The sequence below is a fragment of the Lontra canadensis genome, unplaced genomic scaffold (assembly GCF_010015895.1).
Source record: "Lontra canadensis isolate GAN:19392208 unplaced genomic scaffold, GSC_riverotter_1.0 scaffold11, whole genome shotgun sequence".
NCBI classification, from domain to species: Eukaryota; Metazoa; Chordata; class Mammalia; order Carnivora; family Mustelidae; genus Lontra; species Lontra canadensis.
Window position 1 is genome coordinate 1476212 of NW_022631005.1, and position 22858 is coordinate 1499069.

Consider the following 22858-nt stretch of genomic DNA (forward strand, 5'->3'; position numbering starts at 1 on the left):
TGCTTACAGAGGGCTAAGTGAGAGAACTTTTCAAGATGGAACTTTTAAACAGAACCTTTAAGAGTGGGCAGGAGTTGGGAAGACAGAGAAAAGGAAGAAGGGCCTTCTAGATGAGAGAAAAATCGTGAACAAAAGCAGGAATTAGAAGAGGTCAGGAGGGATAGTGAGTAACTGTCTTAAGTTGTGAAGAGAAGTATCAGAGATATGTAGAAAGAATGTTACTGCAAGAGTAGCATTTTTAGGAAGATTAATTGGTGGTTGTCTGTGGCATGATTTGGAGCTGAAAGAGACTGGAAATGTGAAAATTAATTAAGAGTCTATTTCATAAATCCTGGCATGAGATAATGGCCTAACCCAGAGTGGTAGTGGATATACCAAGAACATGGAAAAAGATAACAGGAAATGAATGATATTTTGTTATTTCGCACAGCAGAAATTATTCTCTAGGCTTTCTGATTTATAACAAAAACATAAACTTCAGGGACTAGTCTCTCAAATACATCATTGCAAAACCTTGTATTATTTTTCTTGAAGTAGTTTTTGTTTATATAAAAATCACATTAATGTTATATAATTATACTGATACAGTAACCAGTAGAACTTTTCAATTTAAAAAAGGCACACTGATACTTGTATGTCTGGCGAAATTGTGGGTTAGACAATCTGAAAAAGTCTCTTGTTATAAAACACTTGGAAATCAGGGTAAAATAAAGCATCCCCATACACCAAAAGTGAAGACTGAGTTGAGAATGAAAACAGTGTGGTGAAGGATGAAGTTATGACTGCCATGGAGAGTTTACTGGTTTTGTTAACTCAGAATCCGGGGTTTATTATCCCATGCAAGAGCATGAGAGGCTTTGGGCCAGTATCAAGTTGGACACCCCCACAAATGCTAAAGTTCCCAAGTATTATGTCCTCAGAGAAAGGGCAAGCAAGGAAAAATCTGTCTACCAACACAAGGAGGCAACCAGGAGTTTTTCACCTGTATTCTAGGTGAACTAAAATCATATTCACGTTAAATTCATAATCACAGGTCTGCACATGGATTTGTTGTTTGAACTTATACTATCTCTAGGGGCCCAGGAACTCTCCCACACTGAGAAATCAACCCCCCCTCCCAAAAATGAGGTTTAGGCAAGGTTGGTATTACTCATGGAGTGCTTGGTAGAAGAAAATGAAAACCTTTCTGGAAGGGTATGCATTTAGTCATACTGGCACATAGTTTCCACAGAGGAAGCCTGGCAGACTAAAATTATAAAATACACAGGAAATAATTTACTATGAGTGAAGTTTTGCAAATACATCATATGGCATGATTAGGCCCCAAGAACTTCAACTCTTGGAAGTATTGGTTAGATATTATAAAATATCTGATTTATACAAATGTGGATTCCAAAGAGGACATTAAGAACATAATAAAAGAACAAACTATTTAAAATTTTAAAAAAGTATTTTGGGGTGTCATTCTGGGCAGACTGTTAGGAAAAGGGAGCTATTTGGGCATCAGCATGGTTAAGACTGATGGTTGGGAGTTGTCAGCATTCCAATCATGGTGTCCAGGGAACTGCTATGAACTTTCATCCTATTCAATTAGTGCCTATGCTAAAAATGTCAGATATCAGGGGTGAGGCCTTGTGGCAGGGATCTCCAATGAGGTGGTGATAATTTAAGTCAAATTAAGTAAAAGAACAGTGGTTGTGAGATTTCTCTCCAGTTGGAAATAAGACCCCAGCAGTCCAGTAGAGTGTAGGGCTGGTGATGGTGTTAAGGAGGTGTCAAGGTTAGCTACTGACAAGGACTAGGGTGACTGTCAAGACCCCAGTCAAAAGGGCTTGAGTTTAGGACAGATATATATCTAGGAGATGGGTTACCAAATAAACTGGAGAAGAAGTCCCATAATGCAGATTATGTATGCACAAAGAAGACGGGGGCAGGGAAGATGGAAGGCAGGTAGGTACGGGTACCTTTGATCCCAGAGTTAGAACAACAAGACTCATTCCAGACCCTACATACTGATGGAAATGGGGTTTCCGATATGCTACCAGGCTTGGTTCGGATTTGTTCACAGCTGGAGCAAATTGAGGACTTACGTTGGTCCTAAAATTCCATGAGGCAGGCACCCATCAAGCTGACTGTATTTAGATATCTCCTTATCTCTAGACTGTGCAAGGCCTTGAGGCCTTAAAAAAATTAAGAATATTGTATTAGTGTTGGATAATCAAGCAATTGTCATGCCTTCTAATTTACTACAAAATATCATGCAGATGTTTCTTTCATGTGACCTCTATTTAAGTGAATGCTACATCTCAGTGAACAGATTTATGATAAATCCATCCAACTTTTTGTTGTCTTCCACTGTCCGTATTAATTTCTTTTAATGTGTTTTTTGAGAGAAGCACTTTCTCCTATTCTGACAAAGTATTTCTCGAGGAGTGACTTTTCCTTTAAAGTTTTTAATTTAAAATGTCATTTAGAATGTTGGAATATTTAGGATGGTTTTTATTTGAGAGATAGAATCCCAGTCAGCCCTGTCCTCACTCTGCTGCCATGTTGTTGCCCACTTAGTCGGGAAGGACCCTGGCAGGAGCTGCTCACTTCTGGAAAGAGCCTGCAGCTTCTGGATTCCCAGGGTTGGGGATTTGCTTCTGAGAACCAGAGTCTTTATGACCCTCCTGGGTCAGACCTCTTGGGAACTGTGCTGCCGGATTGCTTGTGAGTTTCCAGAAACTCCTGGGCCTTTTGACTCAAATGGCTCCTTGCTGCCCTCTGCCCTCAAGAGAGCCCCCCCTCCCAACCCCACCCCTGGCCCCAACGCACCCTCCTGTTGTCTCCAATTCTGGGAGCCTGCCTTAGAGTGTCTTCCAGTGTGCTGTTCGGCTGTACTCTTAGAGTGTCTTCCAGTGTGCTGTTCTGTGTGCTGTTCGGGTGTGACAACACTGGCAGTACTTTGTGGCAATCTTCCAGAGTTAGAAAGTTGTTTCCTGTAAAACAGAAATAAAATTCCTAGATTCTGTTGTTTGACTTTGAGGGCAGAGAGGAGGCTAAAGAAAATTGGTTTAGAGTGTGCTCTAAAATGTCCAGAGTATGTTCCAAGATGCGTCTCATTTTGAGAAATTCATTTGGAAGAAAAAAGATTGGTTAAGGAAACTCTAGGTTAGCTGGAAAACAGAAGTGTAGAAATCTGCATGCCACTCTCCATTATGGAAACTCAGAATTCCTAGGAGCATGTTAATAGTTCTTAGAAGTCCTCTGGTAGAGAAACCTCTTTAATTTAGATCAATCAGTGCTTTCCAAACTTTTTGATCTCCATAACATTTTTTGAAGAATACATATTATTATCTTGAAGGAACTAGGATGGCGGGGACCAAGCTTCAGAAAACACTAATTACCTGTATCTGATGGCATTTGCTCAGGCTTCATTTTCTTTGTAGCTTCTGCCACAGAGGCCCACTTTTACTCCCTGGATCTTTCTTTGTTGGCCTTTGTGACCTCCCTTATTCTGATGTTCCTTCTACCCCCTCTCTGTGTCCTAAACCTGGGTGCTCTCCAACATTCAGGCCTCGGTTTGCAGTTCTATTTTAAATTTTTTAAATAACTCTCTTCCTTTGGGATCACATTCTATCTTCTGGTTTCAATCAATACCCATATAGATTAAAAAAAAAAAAATGAAACCCTAGTATCTCTCCTAGCTCTAGTCCTGCATTTCAAAATGCCTCCAGAATATTTTCACTTGTATATTCTGCTGTTACCTCAAATTCAACATGTCTAAGCTTGTCTTCCCACAATATGTATCCTTTTCAGTGCACATACACAAACAATAACCTGTTACAGTTCATAAAGGTAGAGAAAGCCCCATATTAGTAGCAATAAAAAGATTAAATACTCAGAAGTATACGTAATAATAAGTGTGTAAAACTGGATGTGAAAAATTTAGAACACTCCTGAAAGTAAAAAATGTAGACTTGAATAGATGGAAAAGCATCATCTATTCTTGGATAGGATGTGTCAAGATTATAAAAATGTCTTTAAGTCAATTTATAGATTGAATGCAATTCCCCCCAAAATATCAACAAGGTGTTTTTTTTTTTTTTTAATGGAGCTGTATAAATTGATACTAAAGTTCTTATGGGAAAATAAGCAGGCAAGAATATTCAAAATAACAGGTCACCTGGGTGGCTCAGTTGGTTTAGCATCTGCCTTCTGCTCAGGTCATGATCCTAGGGTCCTGGGATCTAGCCCCACATTGGGCTCCCTGCTTGGTGGGAAACCGGCTTCTCCCTCTCCCACTCCCCTGCTTGTGTTCCCTCTCTTGCTGTGTCTCTCTCTGTCAAATAAATAAATAAAATCTTAAAAAAAAGAATATCCGGAAAAACATTAAAAAATTATGAGAAAAGAAAGACGCCAAAGAAGGTAAACTACTTCATGTAAAAAGGAAGGAAATTTTAAGAAAATCAACATTTATTTGTTTATTTGTGCAAATGAAATGCAGAAAGGGTAAACCAGAAATGAGATTGGTTACCTCCAGGAAGTGAGTGGGAATGGGTAGAAATAATGTGTAGTAAGAATGAGGAAGAGTGACACTTATCTGTGTCTGTCTTTTTGTGTTGCTTTGACTCAGAACCATGACAATGTTTCACACCCTCCCTCCACCCTCCCCAGCAAAATAAATAAGTAAAGTCAGCCAGGACTTGGGAGGAAACTTAAGTGGAACATGAAAAGTAACAAATAAACTTAAGTGCATTAAATGAATAACATAATTGCACTGAAGCAGTTGGGGAAGGAAAGAACTAACCTAATCAACCTTGGAAAACAGTTTTTGACCATAAACTGCAAGGTAAAACTCAAAATCCTGCACAGAAATACTGTACTCTTCTTAGTAAATTTTTTTTTCTTATGGGGATATGAGCTTACAATTCTGAAACTACTTTATGTGTATACTGTAATTGAACAAATAAGAAAATATATTGTGGATAGTGAGAACCACGTTTCTCCCTGTCAGAGAAAGAAGTTACAAATAATAAAAGGGGGGAAACCTAGAATGAATTTAGTGGTATTGGATTAAAATTGAAGGTATTAGTATGAACTTATGATTTTATGTATATATGTGTGTGTGTGTGTAAAACATAAAACATATACATACACACAGAGAGATTAATAGTTTGGAAATAAATATAGATGTGTGTGTGTATGTGTTATTATACGCACATATATTTCCTATCTTTGTTCACTGAGTGGGCCTGGGAGCAATGAAAACCCAATAGGACTGGGCTTATCTAACAACCAGGTCTTTGTTTCTAAATATCACTCTCTACTAAAAGAAACCAGAGGTTTTTTTTTTAAAATGGCTGATTCCAGGGCTAGGGCAGGGAAAATACAAAATGCACCTGGACCATCTTCTAGTGTCAGAAAATAAGGAAATGCTCAAAAAATGATAAAGGTATTTTGAAAAGACACAGCAATCAACGTGTACAATTTACCAATAACTGAGTCTGGGGAAATTTGAGCAAGAAAATAAAAAATGACACTTTGGGATTATAACCAATAGAATAAAATAAATATCCATGAATCCACACTGAAATAAATAAATATTTGAAAAAATAAATAAATACAAGGGGAGAAAGCACAGCTCTTTCTGCAGTAATATTCTAATCCATAAATGTAGAAGGAATGATAAAAATAGAAAATCACCATTAGTCAAATACCAAAGCAATAACAGTTGCAGGCAAGACCTATCAACACATAGTACAACTAGTGGACAAAATATCAGAAACAAGATTGTAGAGTCTCAAAGTATCTCTTACAATGTACTTCTTACTTACGAGAAAAATGTAACTGTACATTGAAGAAAAGTCACAGACACTAACTTAACTAAGGGGATCAAATTTAACATGACCAGTAATAGGATATATTGACTTGTATCCTGATATGATAGACTGAAAAAGGCACAACATTGCTTTGGAGGTACTTTTACCAAAAATAATAACATCAATTTATCATGAACATATCAGAGAAACCCAGATTGAGAAACATTCTACAAAATAACTGAACAGAATTTTTCAAAAGTGTCAAAGTCATGGAAGACAGAAGAAAAATAAAAACAGAGAAACTCTTCATGTCTTGGAGGAGACTAGAAATAAGACAACTAAATGCAATGTGGGATTCTGGATTAGAAAAAGGCAGTTAGAGGGAAAACTGGATAAATTAGTATATGGTATGTAGACTAGTTAATTGTGTCACATCAGTGTTAATTTCTTGGCTTCAGTAACTTACTATGTTATAGTTTACCTTTACAAATACACCTGGGTGGCTCAGTCAGTTAAGCCCTTGGCTCAGGTCGTAATTTCAGGGTCCTGGGATCGAGCCCCACATCAGGCTGCCTGCTCAGCGGAGAGTCTGCTTCTCCCTCTCCCTGCTGCTCTGTCTACTTGTGCTCTCTATCTCTCTGTCAAATAAATTTTTTAAAAAATCTTAAAAAAAAACAAAAATAAAAAGACTTATGTCTTGCTGTAATCATACATTTCAACAAAATAATGAGCATTAAAGGAAAGTGGAAAGATACATTGATAGTTTATCATGAGAAAAACATATAGGCTATTTATATGACCTTTAAGTTGTTATTAGATATCAAAGTAAATTTTTTATTATTATCTTTAAAATTCTTTAAAATTCATTCATTCTTTTTTTTTTTTAAAGTAAGCTCTATGCCCAGTGTGGAGCCCAACATGGGGCCCAAACCCATGACCCTGAGATCAAGACTCAAGCTGAGATCAAGAGTCAGTCAATCAACCAACTGAGCCCCCCACATGCCCCTAAAATTTATTCTTTTAGGTATCATCTTCGCTCACTGTATTTTGATATCATTTTAACATACTGAGATTTTTTTGTTTTTCCTATTTGTGTGTAAGTATGTGTGTAACTACACTTCTATAGATATCTTATATAGGCGGGTTCTATTCACTCAAATAGGGGTGTTCCCTTCTCTCTATCTAGCTATAAGTCCTCTGGAGAAAACTGGATGAGGATCCTGTGTGGAGACATTGAATTCTCCTAACCTTTCTTAAGCTAGTGAAAGGTCTTCTTTTTGGAGTTTCTGATACTTTAGTTGCAGTCAACATACAACTAATGTGCTTTGAGTAGCCCGCATGCGTATCTTTTTTCTGAAATTGGAAGAGTAGCCTGATGACACTACTAGTGGGGGGTACATGAGTGGTTCAGTTGGTTAAGCATCTGACTTCAGCTCAGGTCATGATCTTTGGGTTCTGGGATCAAACCCCAAGTGGGGGCACCTGGGTGGCTCAGTGAGTTAAGCCTCTGCCTTCGGCTCAGGTCATGATCTCAGGGTCCTGGGATTGAGCCCCACATCGGGATCTCTGCTCAGCAGGGAGTCTGCTTCATCTCCCCCCACCCCCCTGCCTACCTCTCTGCCTACTTGTGATCTCTTTCAAATGAACAAATAAAATCTTAAAAAAAATAAAAGACAAAAAACAAAAACCCAGGTGGAGCCCCAGGACCAGCTCCAAGCTCAGCAGTGAGTCTGCTCATTCCTCTGCCCCTCTCCTCTGCTTTTGCACTCACTCTCAATAAATGAATAAAATCTTAAAAAGAAAAATTAATACAATTTTGAACAAAGCAGAGGCATCTGTTCCTTGTAATTTTTATACTTGGAATTAGGTTCTTTACTGACAGTAAAATGCAGACAAAACTCAATAGAAGATCTCACCAAGATACTAGCCAATAGGATCCAGGAGTACATTGAAAGGATTATTCACCACGACCAAGTGGGATTTATTCCCAGGCTGCAAGGTTGGTTCAACATCTGCAAATCAATCAAGGTGATACACTACATTAGTAAAAGAAAGGACAAGAACCATATGACCCTCTCAATAGATACAGAAAAAGTATTTGACAAAGTACAGCATCCTTTCCTGATTAAAACTCCTCACAGTGTAGGGATAGAGGAAATATACCTCAACATCATAAAAGCCATCTACTAAAAGCCTACAGTGAATGTCATTCTCAATGGGGAAAAATGGAGAGCTTTCCCCCTAAGGTCAGGAACACAGCAGGGGATGTCCACTATCACCACCATTGTTCAATATAGTACTAGAAATCCTAACCTCAGCAATCAGACAACAAAAAGAAATAAAAGGCATCTGAATCAGCAAAGAAGTCAAACTTTCACTCTTCATAGATGACATGATACTCTATGTGGAAAACCCAAAAGATTCTACCCCAAAATTGCTAGAACTCATACAGCAATTCAGCAACATGGCAGGATACAAAATCCATGCACAGAAATCAGTTACATTTCTATACACTAACAATGAGACAGATGAAAGAGAAATCACGGGGTTGATCCCATTTACAATTGCCTCAAAAATCACAAGATACCTAGGATTAAAACTAATCGAAGAGACAAAGGATCTGCACTCAGAAAACTAGAGAACACTAATGAAAGAAATTGAGGAAGACACAAAGAAATGGAAAAACGTTCCATGCTCATGGATTGGAAGAATAAATATTGTTAAAATGTCTATGCCACCCAAAGCAATCTACACATTCAATGCAATCCCTATCAAAATACCATCAACTTTTTTCACAAAGCTGGAACAAATAATCCTAAAATTTTTATGGAACCAGAAAAGACCCCGAATAGCCAAAGGAATGTTGAAAAGGAAAACCTAAGCTGGTGGCATTACAATTGTGGACTTCAACCTCTATTATAAAGCTGTAATTCTCAAGACAGTATGGTACTGGCACAAAAACAGACACATAGATCAATGGAACAGAATAGAGAGCCCAAAAATAGACCCTCAAATCTATGGTCAACTAATCTTCGACAAAGCAGGAAAGAATATCCAGTAGGAAAAAAGACAGTCCCTTCAACAAATGGTGTTGGGAAAATTGGACAGCCACATGCAGAAGAATGAAACTGGACCATTTCCTTACACCGCACACAAAAATAGACTAAAAATAGATGAAAGACCTAAATGTGAGATAGGAATCCATCAAAATCCTAGAGAAAAACACAGGCAGCAACCTCTGTGACCTCGGCCACAGCAACTTCTTGCTAGACACATCTCAAAGGCAAGGGAAACAGAGGCAAAAACAAACTATTGGGAGTTCAAGTTAAAACACTTTTGCACAGCAAGTGAAATAGTCAACAAAAACAAAAGATAACCTACAGAATGGGAGAAGATATTTGCAAATGACATATCAAATAAAGGGCTAGAATCCAAAATCTATAGAGAACTTATCAAACCCAATACCCAAAGAACAAATAATCCAATCAAGAAATGGGCAGAAGACATGAACAGACACTTCTCCAAAGAAGACATACAAAGCCAACAGAACACAGGAAAAAATACTCAATCTCACTTGGCATCAGGGAAATACATATCAAAACCATGATGAGATACCACATCACAACAGTCAGAACGGCTAAAATTAACAAGTCAGGAAACAACAGGTGTTGGCGAGGATGTGGAGAAAGGGGAACCCTTTTATACTGGGTGGGAATGCAAGCTGGTGCAGCCACTCTGGAAAACAGTTTGGAGGTTCCTCACAAAGTTGAAAATAGAGCTACCCCATGACCTAGCAATTGCACTATTGGGTATTTACCCCAAAGATACAAATGTAGTGATCCAAAGGGCCACCTGCACCCCAATGTTTCTAGCAGCAATGTCCACAATAGCCAAACTATGCAAGGAGCCCAGATGTCTACTGAGAGATGAATGGACAAAGAAGAAGAAGAAGAAAAAAGAAATATTGCCTTTTATAATGACATGGATGGAACTAGAGGGTATTATGCTAAGCAAAATCATTCAATCAGAGAAAGACAATTACCATATGATCTCACTAATATGTGGAATTTAAGAAACAAAACAGAGGATCATAGGGGAAGAGAGGAAAAAATAAGGCAAGATGAAATCAGAGAGGAAAACAAACCATAAGAGACTCTTAATCATAGGAAGTGAGGGTTGCTGGAGGGGAGGGGGTAAGGGGATGGGGTAACTGGGGGACGGACATTAAGGAGGACATGCGATGTGATGAGCACTGGGTGTTATATAAGACTGATGAATCACTGACCTCTACTTCTGAAACTAATAATACCTTATATGTTAATTAATTGAATTTAAATTAAAAATCTAATTGAAGATCTAGATAAAATTCATGTGGGTTCATATGGATGACTGGGTTCAAGAGTGAAGAGAGAAATATTTAGTCCCTTATAAAAAATTTTCCAGAGACAAAATAGAAACCATTGCTGGGATTGTTAAGAGTTGCTGGTACCCATATTAATTGTTTCTATTTCATTTGAGTTCTGGGATACCGTTTAATAAAAAGAAGCTGGTAAATTACCAAATATTTCACACTGAAATTTGAACTGAGAAACAGCCATAAAAGATTCCTTTTAATTTTGAAGAATTATAGAGTGAGATGTTTTCATTTTATTTGGAAAGGAAAAAGTTAAGAATTGCCAAGAAAAAGGATGTTGTGCCCCTTAAAGACTGTAAGATTTAAACATGTACCAAAATAAAGTTTTGTGTAAGATAGTTGGCAAGCTTTTGGATTACTGGAGGTGTACTACACACCAGCCCAAGAAGTTATTTTTCATGTATTTAAATTTGGTATACTGACAAGGGCATTTTGCTTATACTGAAGAGTTGTGGTAGCTATGGCAACACAACTTGAAACATTTCTTAGGTAACATTGCCTATGACTTTAAATGGGTACAGACACCCTCCTTCCTTTCCTCCCTCCTTCTCTTCGTTCCTTCCCTCCTTCATCCCTTTCTAAGACTTTATTTATTTGAGAGAGCAAGCACGCAAGCAGCAGGTGTGGAGCAAAGGGAGAGGGAGAAGCAGGCTCTTCACTGATCGTTGACACAACATGGGGCTCAATTCCAGGACCCTGAGATCATGACCTGAGCTAAAGGCAGACAATTAACAGACTGAGCTACCCAGGCGCCCCTATACAGACCCTTTTTCATAGCACTTGTTACGCCGTGTCTAAATGGCTTGTTCGCCTGACCATCCTTTCAACTGGATTGTAATTCAGAGCAGATACTGAATTTTGTTCACTATAGGGTCTCCAAGATTTGGGTGAGGGCCCAGCATTGCAAAATGGGGTCCAATAATTACCTGAGGAATGAATGAATGAGTGAAATGAATCATTCTCTAAGATAGAGTCTAATTTGAAAAGAAGGCAAAGGAAAATATTGGTGATCATGTCATTGGGCATAATCTTCAAGATGCTGACGTTCTATCAGAGGTGACCTAGTTCTCCATCATGGGAACCTTTTTCTCAAAGTGACTCCAAGTGCTCAGGAGTGCTTTCAAATTTCTGTTGTCTTAGGACCATCTCTTTACCTTGTTTTCAACACTCATGTTGTAGATGCTCTTGCTTCAGGCTTCTTAGTCACCATCACTGACTCTTCAACTTTGTGTACCGGTTGTAAGATTAAAATGACAACTCTGAAAAGTTTAAAACCAATGCCACACTATCAGCAAAAACAAGGGTATCTACAACCAATCTACAAAATTTGCCAGTTTCTGTCACATACCATTCAATATTAAACAAGAGTAGTTACACAACGAGATGTGCTTGCCCAGCTGTACAAAGTCTTTCATAAGGACATACAAACAATAAGGTATTTAGGATGTGGTTCTATCTGCACGTGTTCTTCTCTCAGTATTACTATGGAAGTGAATCTCTGCTATGGAACATGGAGCTAGTCCAAGATAAAATCTCGGCAGTATAATTAAGGTCTAATAAGGTCTATATTATGCAAGGCCTAGATGTAGACCGGTCAGTCACCTTTATCCACAGTGATGAAAATACTTTTTTCCCCCAATGGTAAAAGTAGCATAAAAATAGTACAGAGAATTTAAAAAACAGCAAAAAGAAAAAAAAAATCAAGATCCCACCCTACTGGATCAAGGCTTTATTACATTTGAAAATTTTTTTTCATATACACGTTTTTACGTAGATATATTCAGAATAAAGTACATTTCTAATTCTGCTTTTTTAAATTAACATAACATCATTCATGTTTCCATGTTGTTTTATTCACACATATTATTTATAGTTTCAGAAAGTACATATCCTTGTTATCCAGCTGTGGAAGGGTGTTATATACACCATGGGATGAGACAATTGTGTATGGGTTTTTTGTTTTGTTTTGAAAAACTGTAAGTTCATTGCTATAGTGATTTAAGGTTGAGTTAGCTCATTACACTTATGTGAAAGTATCTACTTTTGCATAAATATAGTAATATAATAAATAGCTATATAAATAAATATAATAATTCTGTTGAAGGCCTCCTCAGCTTTTCCTCTTAGTTAACACGATCATTTGAGTTTCTCTCCTCCTCCCCAACCCCAGGGGCTTTAGTTAAGGCATCATTACACTTTATTAGCCCCTTTGTGGAAATAAAAAATTTTTTAAAGATTTTATTTATTTATTTGACAGAGAGAGAGATCACAAGGAGGCAGAGAGGCAGGCAGAGAGAGAGGAGAAAGCAGGCTCCCTGCTGAGCAGAGAGCCCAATGCGGGGTTCGACCCCAGGACCCTGAGACCATGACCTGAGCTGAAGGCAGAAGTTTAACCCCTGAGCCACCCAGGTGCCCCAGAAATAAAAAAAATAATAAAGAGATTAAGTGACTTTTGTAGTTTTAACACTAGCGGTAGCCCCATTATAGCACTCTCGATTCTTCTTGTGGATGGGGTACTATGATATTGGCTGCCTTGTGTCTTTTCTCTCATTTTCTTTCATAACAGATCCTGTACCTCCCTTGCCGGCTTGGTCAGTGAACGCATTCACTTGGACAAAGTGTTTCATTCAAAGGTGATTAACATCCAAACAATTATAATTCTTCCCTGAGATTAATTTATGGAAATTGAGGCTTCCAAGCTAAGAAGATGTCAAGTTGGTGCTCTAAGCAACTATTTTTCTGCCTACTGGGAGAAGATGTGTCTTTAGGGAGAAAGAATAAAGCTGAGCCGAAATGAGAGGTAGAAGGAGAGCGAGAGAGCTGACACTCTGGTTCCTAGAGGTTTTCATTCAGTTTTGTGAACTACTCTGGTATATTTTCTACCACTACAAGGCAATAAACTTAAACTTGCCTAACTGGGTTTGTTCCTTTGTAACTTGCAGCCAGGAAAGTCCTAACGAACTCAGTTCCTGGAACAGTAGATAAGACAATTTTCAACCACCCGAGAAAAGCACCCTCACTAGATAGAGTTAAAAGACTCAGCTCCTAATAATAACATAAAACTATGAGAATACCTGACCTGGCAGCGTATTTTGGAAATTAAGCCTTTTAATTACTGTTGAAAATCAGTTAATATTCAAAGAATCCAGGCCCACTATAATCAATAGTGTAGATATTTCCTGAAGTGTAGTGTTGTAGTCCATACGCCTGTAGTTCATTCGAGGGTGTGCTAGCCTAAGATACAAGAGGGTGGGATCAGAAAGTGAGAAACCGGTAAGAACTTAGTTCTGGGTTGATCATAATTTCTCAGGAATTAAACAAAATGGATGAAAGAGGAGCTGAGAGGTGTAAGGACAAATGGCTGCTACATTTCTGTACCCTTTAAAAAGTATCTTTGTCAACCCCATATATTAGACTGCCTATAGTTGCCTACAGCTCCATTATTTTTAAAGAAGTAAAAACTGTTAGTAGATTAACAAAAAAGCTCTGGGGCATAATATGGTTACCTTAGTGTTTTTAATTGTACTAACACTTTATTGGGATGGATTGAATTATCCATAATTAATTCTGTTGATGGAGATAGGAAGGGGGGGACTAATTTCATAATAAGGCTTGAATTTATTTTATCATTGTCAAGTAAATAGTACAATTTTGAAGGAATCTCAGCCTAAATTTTATCTTGCAGGCATTTTTCAAAAAAGAAAATATTTACATTTAAAATATGAACATTCTGTCAGAGAAAAATGAAATGCAGATAAAATGCCTTGATACTTTAATGTTAATAAAGTGTATATTCATGATGACAGCTCTGTGTTTCCTACTTAATATCGTAATATAAAATCTAGACTAGAGACATGAAGCTGTTTTCATGGTAGTACAGTTTTGCAAGAAAAGTGATTTTGTTAGGGCAAACAATATTCATATCATGCATTAATATTTTATTTTAAATAATTGTGTGATTATCCTTTTAGTAACATACTGATTCCCTAACACTTCTGTTTTATAACCTCATCCTTAAAACCTTCAGTGGCTTGTTTTCTTGTATTTTCCTTAATTGTGATCTTAAACAGATCTTCAGTTCTAAATCTGCCAGTTGTTCTAATACAGATGCATAAATACATTTACTCCAGTTGGTTATTTATTCAAAGACAGCTTGTTTGTGGATACTGTCAGGACATCTGCATTTTATTGGATCTAATTTTTAGTAATAAAGACCTCCCACATTATAGATTCTTTCCAGTCTAAATTAGCCTGTGTGGGAAGCAAAGGAACCATCAGTCAGGGAGAAAAAGTGAATCCATATGGTGCTGATGAGTCTTGTTTCCCCAGCTACAATGATGAAAGGGTTGGGTATAGACAGTGCCCCCAGCAGATCCGTTTCTTTCTCAAAAGCTTTCTAGAACAGGGTTGGTGTCAATCACCAGTGCAGTACCTTTGGGCCAGTCCAGATCATCGATGTGCTAGGCATCAAGGCATAGACACCTAACTGAAATTTTGAGGGCACACTCTCCTTTGCCTCTCATCTTGCTCTGTTTTTCTTGCATGTATGCCAAGTCCCTGGATCTTGCCATTCTCCTTCCACTTTGGGGCTCACCTTTGCCCTTTGGACTTGTTGGATTTTGGATTCCCTGGTCCAATTCTAAGGCCTTTGGTTCAGGTTCCCACATAATCTCTGTGATATGGAGAAATCTTAAAAAAAATTCTGCAAGTGTCAAAAAGTAGTCAAAAATTTTATTCCAGCTTTTAAAAAGTGACAAACCAAACTTGGTAACAGAACTTCAATAGGTGACAGATCTTCACTTTTACAAGTTATACTAGTTCACTGTGCAGAGAAACAGACAGGAATTGAAAGCTTTTCTTTCAATTGCCTCCCCATATCCTGGAACAGTTCATTTCTCTTGGTCAATATCATTCATGGGCTAAGGAGGAGGAAAGTGGGCATATTCTTTACTATCAGTGTTATCTCCCTTAGCACAAACAAGAAAAACCTATTATTTCAACCCACTGTCAACTCTGAATCTCAGCCAGTGAGAAGATACTGTTTCTTAATACATTGCTATATTTATGTTCAGGTACCTTTTTGAGTAAATTTAAATTAGTTTAACAAATTTCCTAGTTGCAAAGGGTGATACAAATATTGACGATTTATTCTTAAAAAATTTATTATTTAGTGTAGTGGGTAGAATTGTATCCCCCCACCCCCAAAAAAAGGTATGTTCAAGTTTCTAATCTCTGGTACCTGTGAATGTAAGCTTATTTGGAAATAGCCTTTGCAGATGAAATCAAGTTAAGATGAGGTCATACTGGATAAGGGTAGACTTTAATCCAGTGACTGCTGTCCTTATAAGAAGAGGGAAATTTGGATACAAATATACTCTGCCATGTGATGATGAAGCCAGAGATTTGAGTTGATGTGTCTATAAGCAAAGGAAGGCCAAAGATTGCTGGCAACCTCCAGAAGCTACAAAGAATCAGGAGAAAGCTAGAGTCCTTAGGACATCCAGCCTCTAAAACTGGGAGAGAATAAATTTGTTGTTTTTAAGCCATTTAGTTTGTGGTAATCTGTTACGAATTTCTCAGCAGTGAAAGGGGGCCTTGGCTCACCAGATGATCTCTGAAGTCAGTTTCACTTGTAATATTTTATGCCTCTAAATCTGTAACATATCCTTATGTTTCCTTAATTGTATGCTTGTATAAACTGTATAAAAAGTCACTTATGGATTTAATGTCTCCTCCTTTTCCTGCCCCTCTCACCTCCCCCACTCCAAAGGGAGAAGTGTGTGAAACTTATTCTGCAAGATGAGCTTCTTTTCGGGTGTCTAGAATTGAAGGGCAAATTATTTCTCAGCTTAGGGGCTTCTCATGCCTCCTCTCTGCCAAACACCTTTGAATAAAGGAATAAACACTAATGTCTGTCCATGGACTAATCAACCTAGCAGTATAGAGAAACAGAGGAAATTCAACCCAGATTTGAATCTGGGCCTCATCATACTCCCTGAGGAGGCAGTTTAAACTTTCTAAGCCTGTTTCCTTATCCATAAAATGGCCATAACAATATCGACTTCTTGGTTGTTGAGAAGAAGACACTAAATAGAATGCTGTATACGCTTTTTAAAGGGCTTGGTATGGTGCCGCTTAAAAATATTACTTGCTGGGGCGCAGGGGTTGCTCAGGCGGTTAAGCACCCCACTGAGGTCATGATCTCAGTATTGTGAGACCCAGCTCGGCGCCCTTCCCTGGCTCTGCAGTAGGGAGTCTGCCCCTCCCCCAGCTCGGGTTCTCGCTCTCAAATAAACAAAGAATTCTTTAAAAAGAAAAAAAAAAACATTATCTTGCTTAGAAAATTCTCGCTTACAGAAAGGATAGAAAGGATACTGAAAACCTCCAGGATCCCTCTTTCCACCCCCAGGTTGGAGCCTAAAGCGATCAGGAACCAGGGACCCCACCCCCCGGCCGCGGAGCCTCCGCGACCAGATTAGGACTCGGGAACCCCCGCGCCAGGGGAGGAGCGCGCCGGTGACGCGGGCGGAAGTGCTTTCTCTCCACTGTCAGCTGCGCCGGAAGTTCCTGTCCAGGCCTGGCGGTAACCTTGGGGTCCTCACCGCTTCCACCCGCACGTAGGTGGGCTGTGCGAGTCCGAGCCTCAGCCGGGATCACTCCTGGTAGCAGCAGGAGACGCACGGGTTTCAGAAGAGGACGTCAAGGGCCGGGGGGTGTAGGAACCGCGGGCGCAGAGCCGCCCAGCAGACATGTCTCTAGTGGCTGAAGCCTTCGTCTCACAGATCGCAGGTAGCGCGCGTGGCCTCGGACTGCGGGCGGAGGCGGGGGCGGCGCGGGGCAGTCGCGGGGCAGTCGCGGGGCAGTCGCGGGGCACAGCGTGGAGCTTAGGGCTGCAGCTTTGCCTTTTGTGGCATTAGGTGCTGAACCCAGGCCTGGGGATAGAGGCGGGCACGGAGTACCAGCCTCATCTCACGGATGAGTAAACTGACGAGGAGACACTTAGCCAAGGTCACATCGTAGGGGCAGTAATACCGCCTTCCCTCTCTTGGGCGTACTTTGTGCTGTTGGGTCCGGAGGAGCTAGGATGCATGGAGGAGGCCCTGAGTTCGTATGGGGGGCGTGGCCACAAGGGCCAGGTATTACAAGGCTGAGAGTGGCGGTGGCCTCGGTCGTGGGATCTGACGTTTAAGGTGATTGTCATTAATGAGTTGCCCTTGTTACCTGATGCAGTGTAAGGACCACCGAAGCTCTTGCTTCCTCTCCAAGCAACATAGTATTGCTATTTGCTAGATCTGTGGGAATCGCCGAAAAGTCTCTCAGTCTCGGTATACTTTTTGGAAAAAACTTTGATTTGATGGACTGAACGTGGCTGATGTAACTAGATTTCTCTTTTTGAGTTATTTACCATAGTGAAAGAAATTAAATACTGTTGAGGAAGTGAGGAGAGTAGACATAGGTATTGTAGGTGTAGGTTGATGGGTAATAGCTAATCTTTAAATGGAGTTAATCTTAATTTCTTGCAGGATTTTCAACATGAGTAAAGAGAGTTACCAGGATAAATAGGTACATTTGAAATAAAGTAGTATTTTGGAAATGGAAAGTACTGAATGTGTAATAAAATTTGCCAAAATGTTTTTCGTAGCACTGTATTTGTGTGAACATACATTTCTTTCTTTTTTTTTTTTTTCTTTTTCACTTAAATACATTGTTTCTGGAAGAGAGAGAAGCTCTCACTAGATTATAAGCTTCATGAGAGTAGGGATCTACTTGTTTTGGCCCACATTAAATCTGGAACACCTGTTAGTTGGTGCTTAATAAATATTTGTGACCTGAATCAATGAATAATCTTGAGATTTCAAACAGTGATTATTTCTGTGTATGTTAAAAGTTAGATTGTTGACTTAGGGGTGCTTGCGTGACTCAGTGGGTTGAGTCTCTGCCTTTGGCTCAGGTCATGATCTCAGGGTTCTGGGATCAAGTTCTGCATTGGGCTCCCTGCTCAGCAGGGAGCCTGCTTCACCCCCCTCTCTCTGCCTGCCTCTTCGCCTACTTGTGATCTCTCTCTCTCTGTCAGATAAATAAATAAAATCTTAAAAAAAAGTTAGATCATTGATTTAATTTCCATTTCTGCTATGTTTAAAAAAAATCAACTATTTCACCATTGTATGCTGATTTTGGTATACTGTATGCATATGTCCCAATGTGTGATTTCTTTTAAAGTAAAAGTGGTAAATGTCTTTCAAAAAACTTTTGATAAGTTTGGAATTTTATTTCAGTTAGTGAAATTTAAGAATTCCTAGGAATTTTATTTGTGTGCCATTTTGGCTATTTGTAATTTATTACTCTAGAAGGAAGCATTTAAAGATGAATAATTCAGTAGATGGTGTTGGGACATCTTCTAAGTTATAACACCATAAGAATAAATTCCAAATGAGTTGAAGATCTAGATGTAAAATAAGGACAAAACCAAATTGTAATAAAATAATTACAAGAAAATACAGGTGATAGTTTAATCTTGTGTAGCAGAGGAGGCCTAAGCAAGACACAGAATCTAAAGTCCCTGGGAGAAAAAATTAGCAGATTTGATTGCAGAAAAATTTAAAAAGCTTTACATGATAAAACATAAGTTTCCACAAAAATTAATGAAAAAGACAACAGGATCAAGAGTAAAGGATAGGAACAAGCAATTCACAAATAGGGAAATGCAGATGGACAATGAACACATGAAAAGATGCTGTCACTAAAAGTAGACAAAGTTTTCCATTTAGTCAAATGGGCAAGAGTGAATATGAAATTTTCTAGAACTGACAAGGGTATGGGGGAAAACATCTATCCTCAAACTGCTGGTGAGTCTAAATTATTACTGCTTTTTGAGAACTTAATATAGTAATATTAATTAAAATACTATCCTTTAACCAAGAAACTTTTCAGGGAATTTATCTGATAGAAATACCATTAGGAGTACCTTTATTTCTTATGCTCCACAAATAAGTGAAACCATATGATAATTGACTCTGTTTGACTTAACTTCACTCAGCATAATCTCTTCCAGTCCTGTTCATGTTGCTACAAAAGTTGGGTATTCATCCTTTCTGATGGAGGCATAATACTCCATAGTGTATATGGACCACATCTTCCTTATCCATTTGTCCGTTGAAGGGCATCCTGGTTCTTCCCACAGTTTAGCGACTGTGGAGCATAAAAAATAATACGGAGGACATGGGGAGATGGAGAAGAGAAGGGAGTTGGGAGGAATTGGAGGGGGAGACGAACCATGAGAAACTTTGGACCCTGAAAAACAATCTGAGGGTTTTGGAGGGGCGGGGGGGTGGGAGGTTGGGTGAGCCTGGTGGTGGGTATTATGGAGGGTATGTATTGCATGGAGCAATAGATGTGGTGCATAAACAATGAATTCTGGAACACTGAAAAGAAATTTAAAAAGTAAATAAAAATTAAAAAAAAATCCCAAATGGAAAAAAAAAAAAAAAGAAATGTTAAAGAGAGTTCTTTAAATGAAATAGAAGGGTACTAATTAGTAACAATAAAACATTTGGAAGTATAACTTTACAGGTAAAAATAAACTTACAAGAAAGTTCAGAATAATCTAATGTAAAGGTGCTGAGTTAATCATTTGTAAGCTAGTATGAAGTCTAAAAGACAAAAATAGTAAAAAAATATAATTTGTAAAGGAATACAAAGATAAATAAGATGTATATTGTGACATCAAAAACAAAAGTTTGAGAGGATAAAAGTGTATAGTTTTAGAATATGTTAAAACTGAAGTTTTAATGAATTAAAATAGACTGTTTTTATAAAAAAAATAAAAAAAGAACCATTATTTAAAGCAGTATATAGCAGTATTCATTATATCATTAATTTTAGTATTAAAAAAACACAGATGTTCTAAATATATGTCAAATTATAGAATGTCCACATTATTACAAATAATAGAAATGTTAAATATTTTGGCTTGAAATTTATGATTACCTTAAGTAAAAACAAGTTATAGGATAATATATATACTGTATGAACCCATTGTTACTAAATAAACCCTATATAAACTTGTATATGTTTAAGCAAAGAAAAATAGAATATCCAACTCATTTTAACTAGTAATTTCAGAGTAATAAGGGTAGGGAGTTGGTGGAGGGTAGAGTAACTACATTTCTGAATTCAAATTGTTATAGTGAGAATATTTTACTTGTGTATTTTAAATGATTATAATTAAAAAAATTTAAAAGATTGTATTTGGCCAAGCAGTGAAATAAGGGTTGACTAAAATAACAATTTATATGAAACACGTTTGACTTATAAGTGGCTATGAGTGTGACTCAGATCAAGCAACTATGCAGAGTGTTTTATTTCTGACAGTAATTTGATTTTCTTGGAAGAGGTCAACCTCAAGAGATTAGAGATTCATATTTATATAGTGCTATTATAAATACAACAAATAATTGTGAATTGGTTTTTGTAGTTGAGTGCTCTCATTTTTAGTGTATTGCTTATTATTTTTCCTTTGAGTGGTTGTGAGCCAACACACTCACATTTCTTTAGAAACATTTAAAGGCGTCTTGCATCTCTCTGTGATATTCTTGAGAGCCCATCTTTTAGGAAGACTTCTCTGAACTCCCAGCTTAAGGGAACTATTTTTGTCTCGTTACTACCAGTGTATTCGCCTCCAAAATCCCGCAGTTTTTACTCCTTACTCTACCTTAGCGGCTTACTCTCTTTATCTCCACTGCTATTTCCTTAGTTCAGGACTTCATCATTTCTCACTTGGATTACTGTAGTAGTGTCCGAATTGGTTTCCATGTGTCTAGTCTGCCCTCTTTCTAATACAGTCTCCATACTGCAAGCCTCAGTGGGCTTTTGTTTATGTTATTTTATTATTATTTTTCTAAAATACAAATGTGACTCCTCTTGTTTCAATGTCTTCATTAGTTCAGAACTGTCACATGGCGTATAAGATCTGTCATAAGTTAGTCCATCTCTTCAGCCTCATCTCTTGTCATTGTTAAATTCTCACTTTCCTAAACTGTAGAGTTCATCTTTGGCACATAGTGTCCTCTTTTTTTTTTTTTTTTTTTAATTTTTAAAAAAAGATTTTATTTATTTATTTGACAGAGAGATCACAAGTAGGCAGAGAGGCAGGCAGAGAGAGAGGAGGAAGCAGGCTCCCTGCTGAGCAGAGAGCCCGATGCTGGGCTCAATCCTAGGACCCTGGGATCATGACTTGAGCCGAAGGCAGAGGCTTAACCCACTGAGCCACCCAGGTGCCCCACATAGTGTCCTCTTAAGGGACAAACAAGAGTTTGCACATTTTATTTTATTTTTTTATTTTTTATTTTTTAAAAAATATTTATTTATTTGACAGACAGAGAGCACAAGTAGGCAGAGAGGCAGGCAGAGAGAGGGGGGGAGGCAGGCTTCCCGCTGAGCAGAGAGCCCGATGCGGGGCTCGATCCCAGGACCCTGAGACCATGACCTGAGCCGAAGGCAGAGGCTTTAACCCACTGAGCCACCCAGGCGCCCCGTGTTTGCACATTTTAACCTGTAAGTCTCTCTTACATTTTTTCCTGTCAAATGAGAACTGGTTCTTTTTCTCTTTTTTTTTTTTTTCTCTCTGGTAGTAATTATGATACATGGCCATTGTAGACAATGAAGTAATCCAAAAGAATCTGAAGAATAAAACAGCAATCACCTAAAATCTAACACCCAGATTAAGACTTTAACGTTTCATCATCATCATTAAAACTTTGGTGAGCAGTGGGTTGGGGCCTCTACCTTCGGCTCAGGTCATGATCCCAGGGTCCTGGGATCGAGCCCTGCATTGGGCTCTCTGCTCCACAGAGGGCCTGCTTCCTCCTCTCTCTCTGCCTGCCTGCCTGCTTGTGATATCTCTCTCTCTCTGTCAAATGAATAAATAAAATCTTTAAAAAAAAAAACAAAAAACACAAAACTTTGGTGAGCAGAGCCAACTTGTTCTCTGCCCCTAAATTAAAAAAAAAACAACACATAAATAATACAAGATGTACATACTTTTTTGTAACCTGTTTTGTGTTTAACATTGAGATGTGTGTCCTTGTCTAATGGAGGTACACATCATCATTTGCAGTAGTTACATAGTATTTCATTGTAATGAAGAAAGCATAATTTATTTATCTAATCCTATTTTGGTGGGTATTTAGTGTGTTACATTAGTTCAACCAGAGGAGCAGAAACTGGAGGATCTTGAACTCTAGCTCTAGCTTTGTATCTATGTCTCTGCACACACACACACACACACACACACACACACACGGAATTGGCTTGTGCTGTTGCGGGGGTTGGCCAACCAAGGACCGCGTCCACAGAGTAGGCAGCCAGGAAGGGGAGATCAAGGAAGAAAAGGAAGAAGAAGAGGCACGTGTAGCAGGTGCTGCTTGCAGTGTATGAACTCATAGGCCCTCTGTTAAAAAAAACTTCCAACAGATTAAATCTGGCACAACCAGGATAATCTCCCTTTAGATGAATGTAAAGTCAACTCATTAGGGACTTCATTTATATCAGCAAAATCCCTTCACAGCAGCATCTAAATTAGTGTTTGGATAACTGGGAGAAGGTATTTATGAGCTACAAAATGGCTGTTGCTTCTTTTGTC

General features: G+C 38.4%; 1 protein-coding gene across 3 annotated transcripts in view; it reads left to right on the forward strand.

Annotated features, from left to right (window-relative positions):
• The first annotated feature begins 16763 nt into the window (after positions 1 to 16763).
• Positions 16764 to 22858, forward strand: part of MTX2 (metaxin 2) — a 68428-nt gene continuing 62333 nt past the window's right edge. For 2 of the 3 annotated variants that reach the window (XM_032855963.1, XM_032855967.1), the window contains exon 1: positions 16764 to 17007. In XM_032855963.1, the coding sequence (XP_032711854.1) occupies positions 16968 to 17007 (40 nt within the window). In that variant the 5' untranslated portion in view covers positions 16764 to 16967. Of the gene's footprint in view, positions 17008 to 17741; positions 17782 to 22858 lie in introns of all 3 variants that reach the window. The other variant, XM_032855966.1, reaches the window with a different exon arrangement.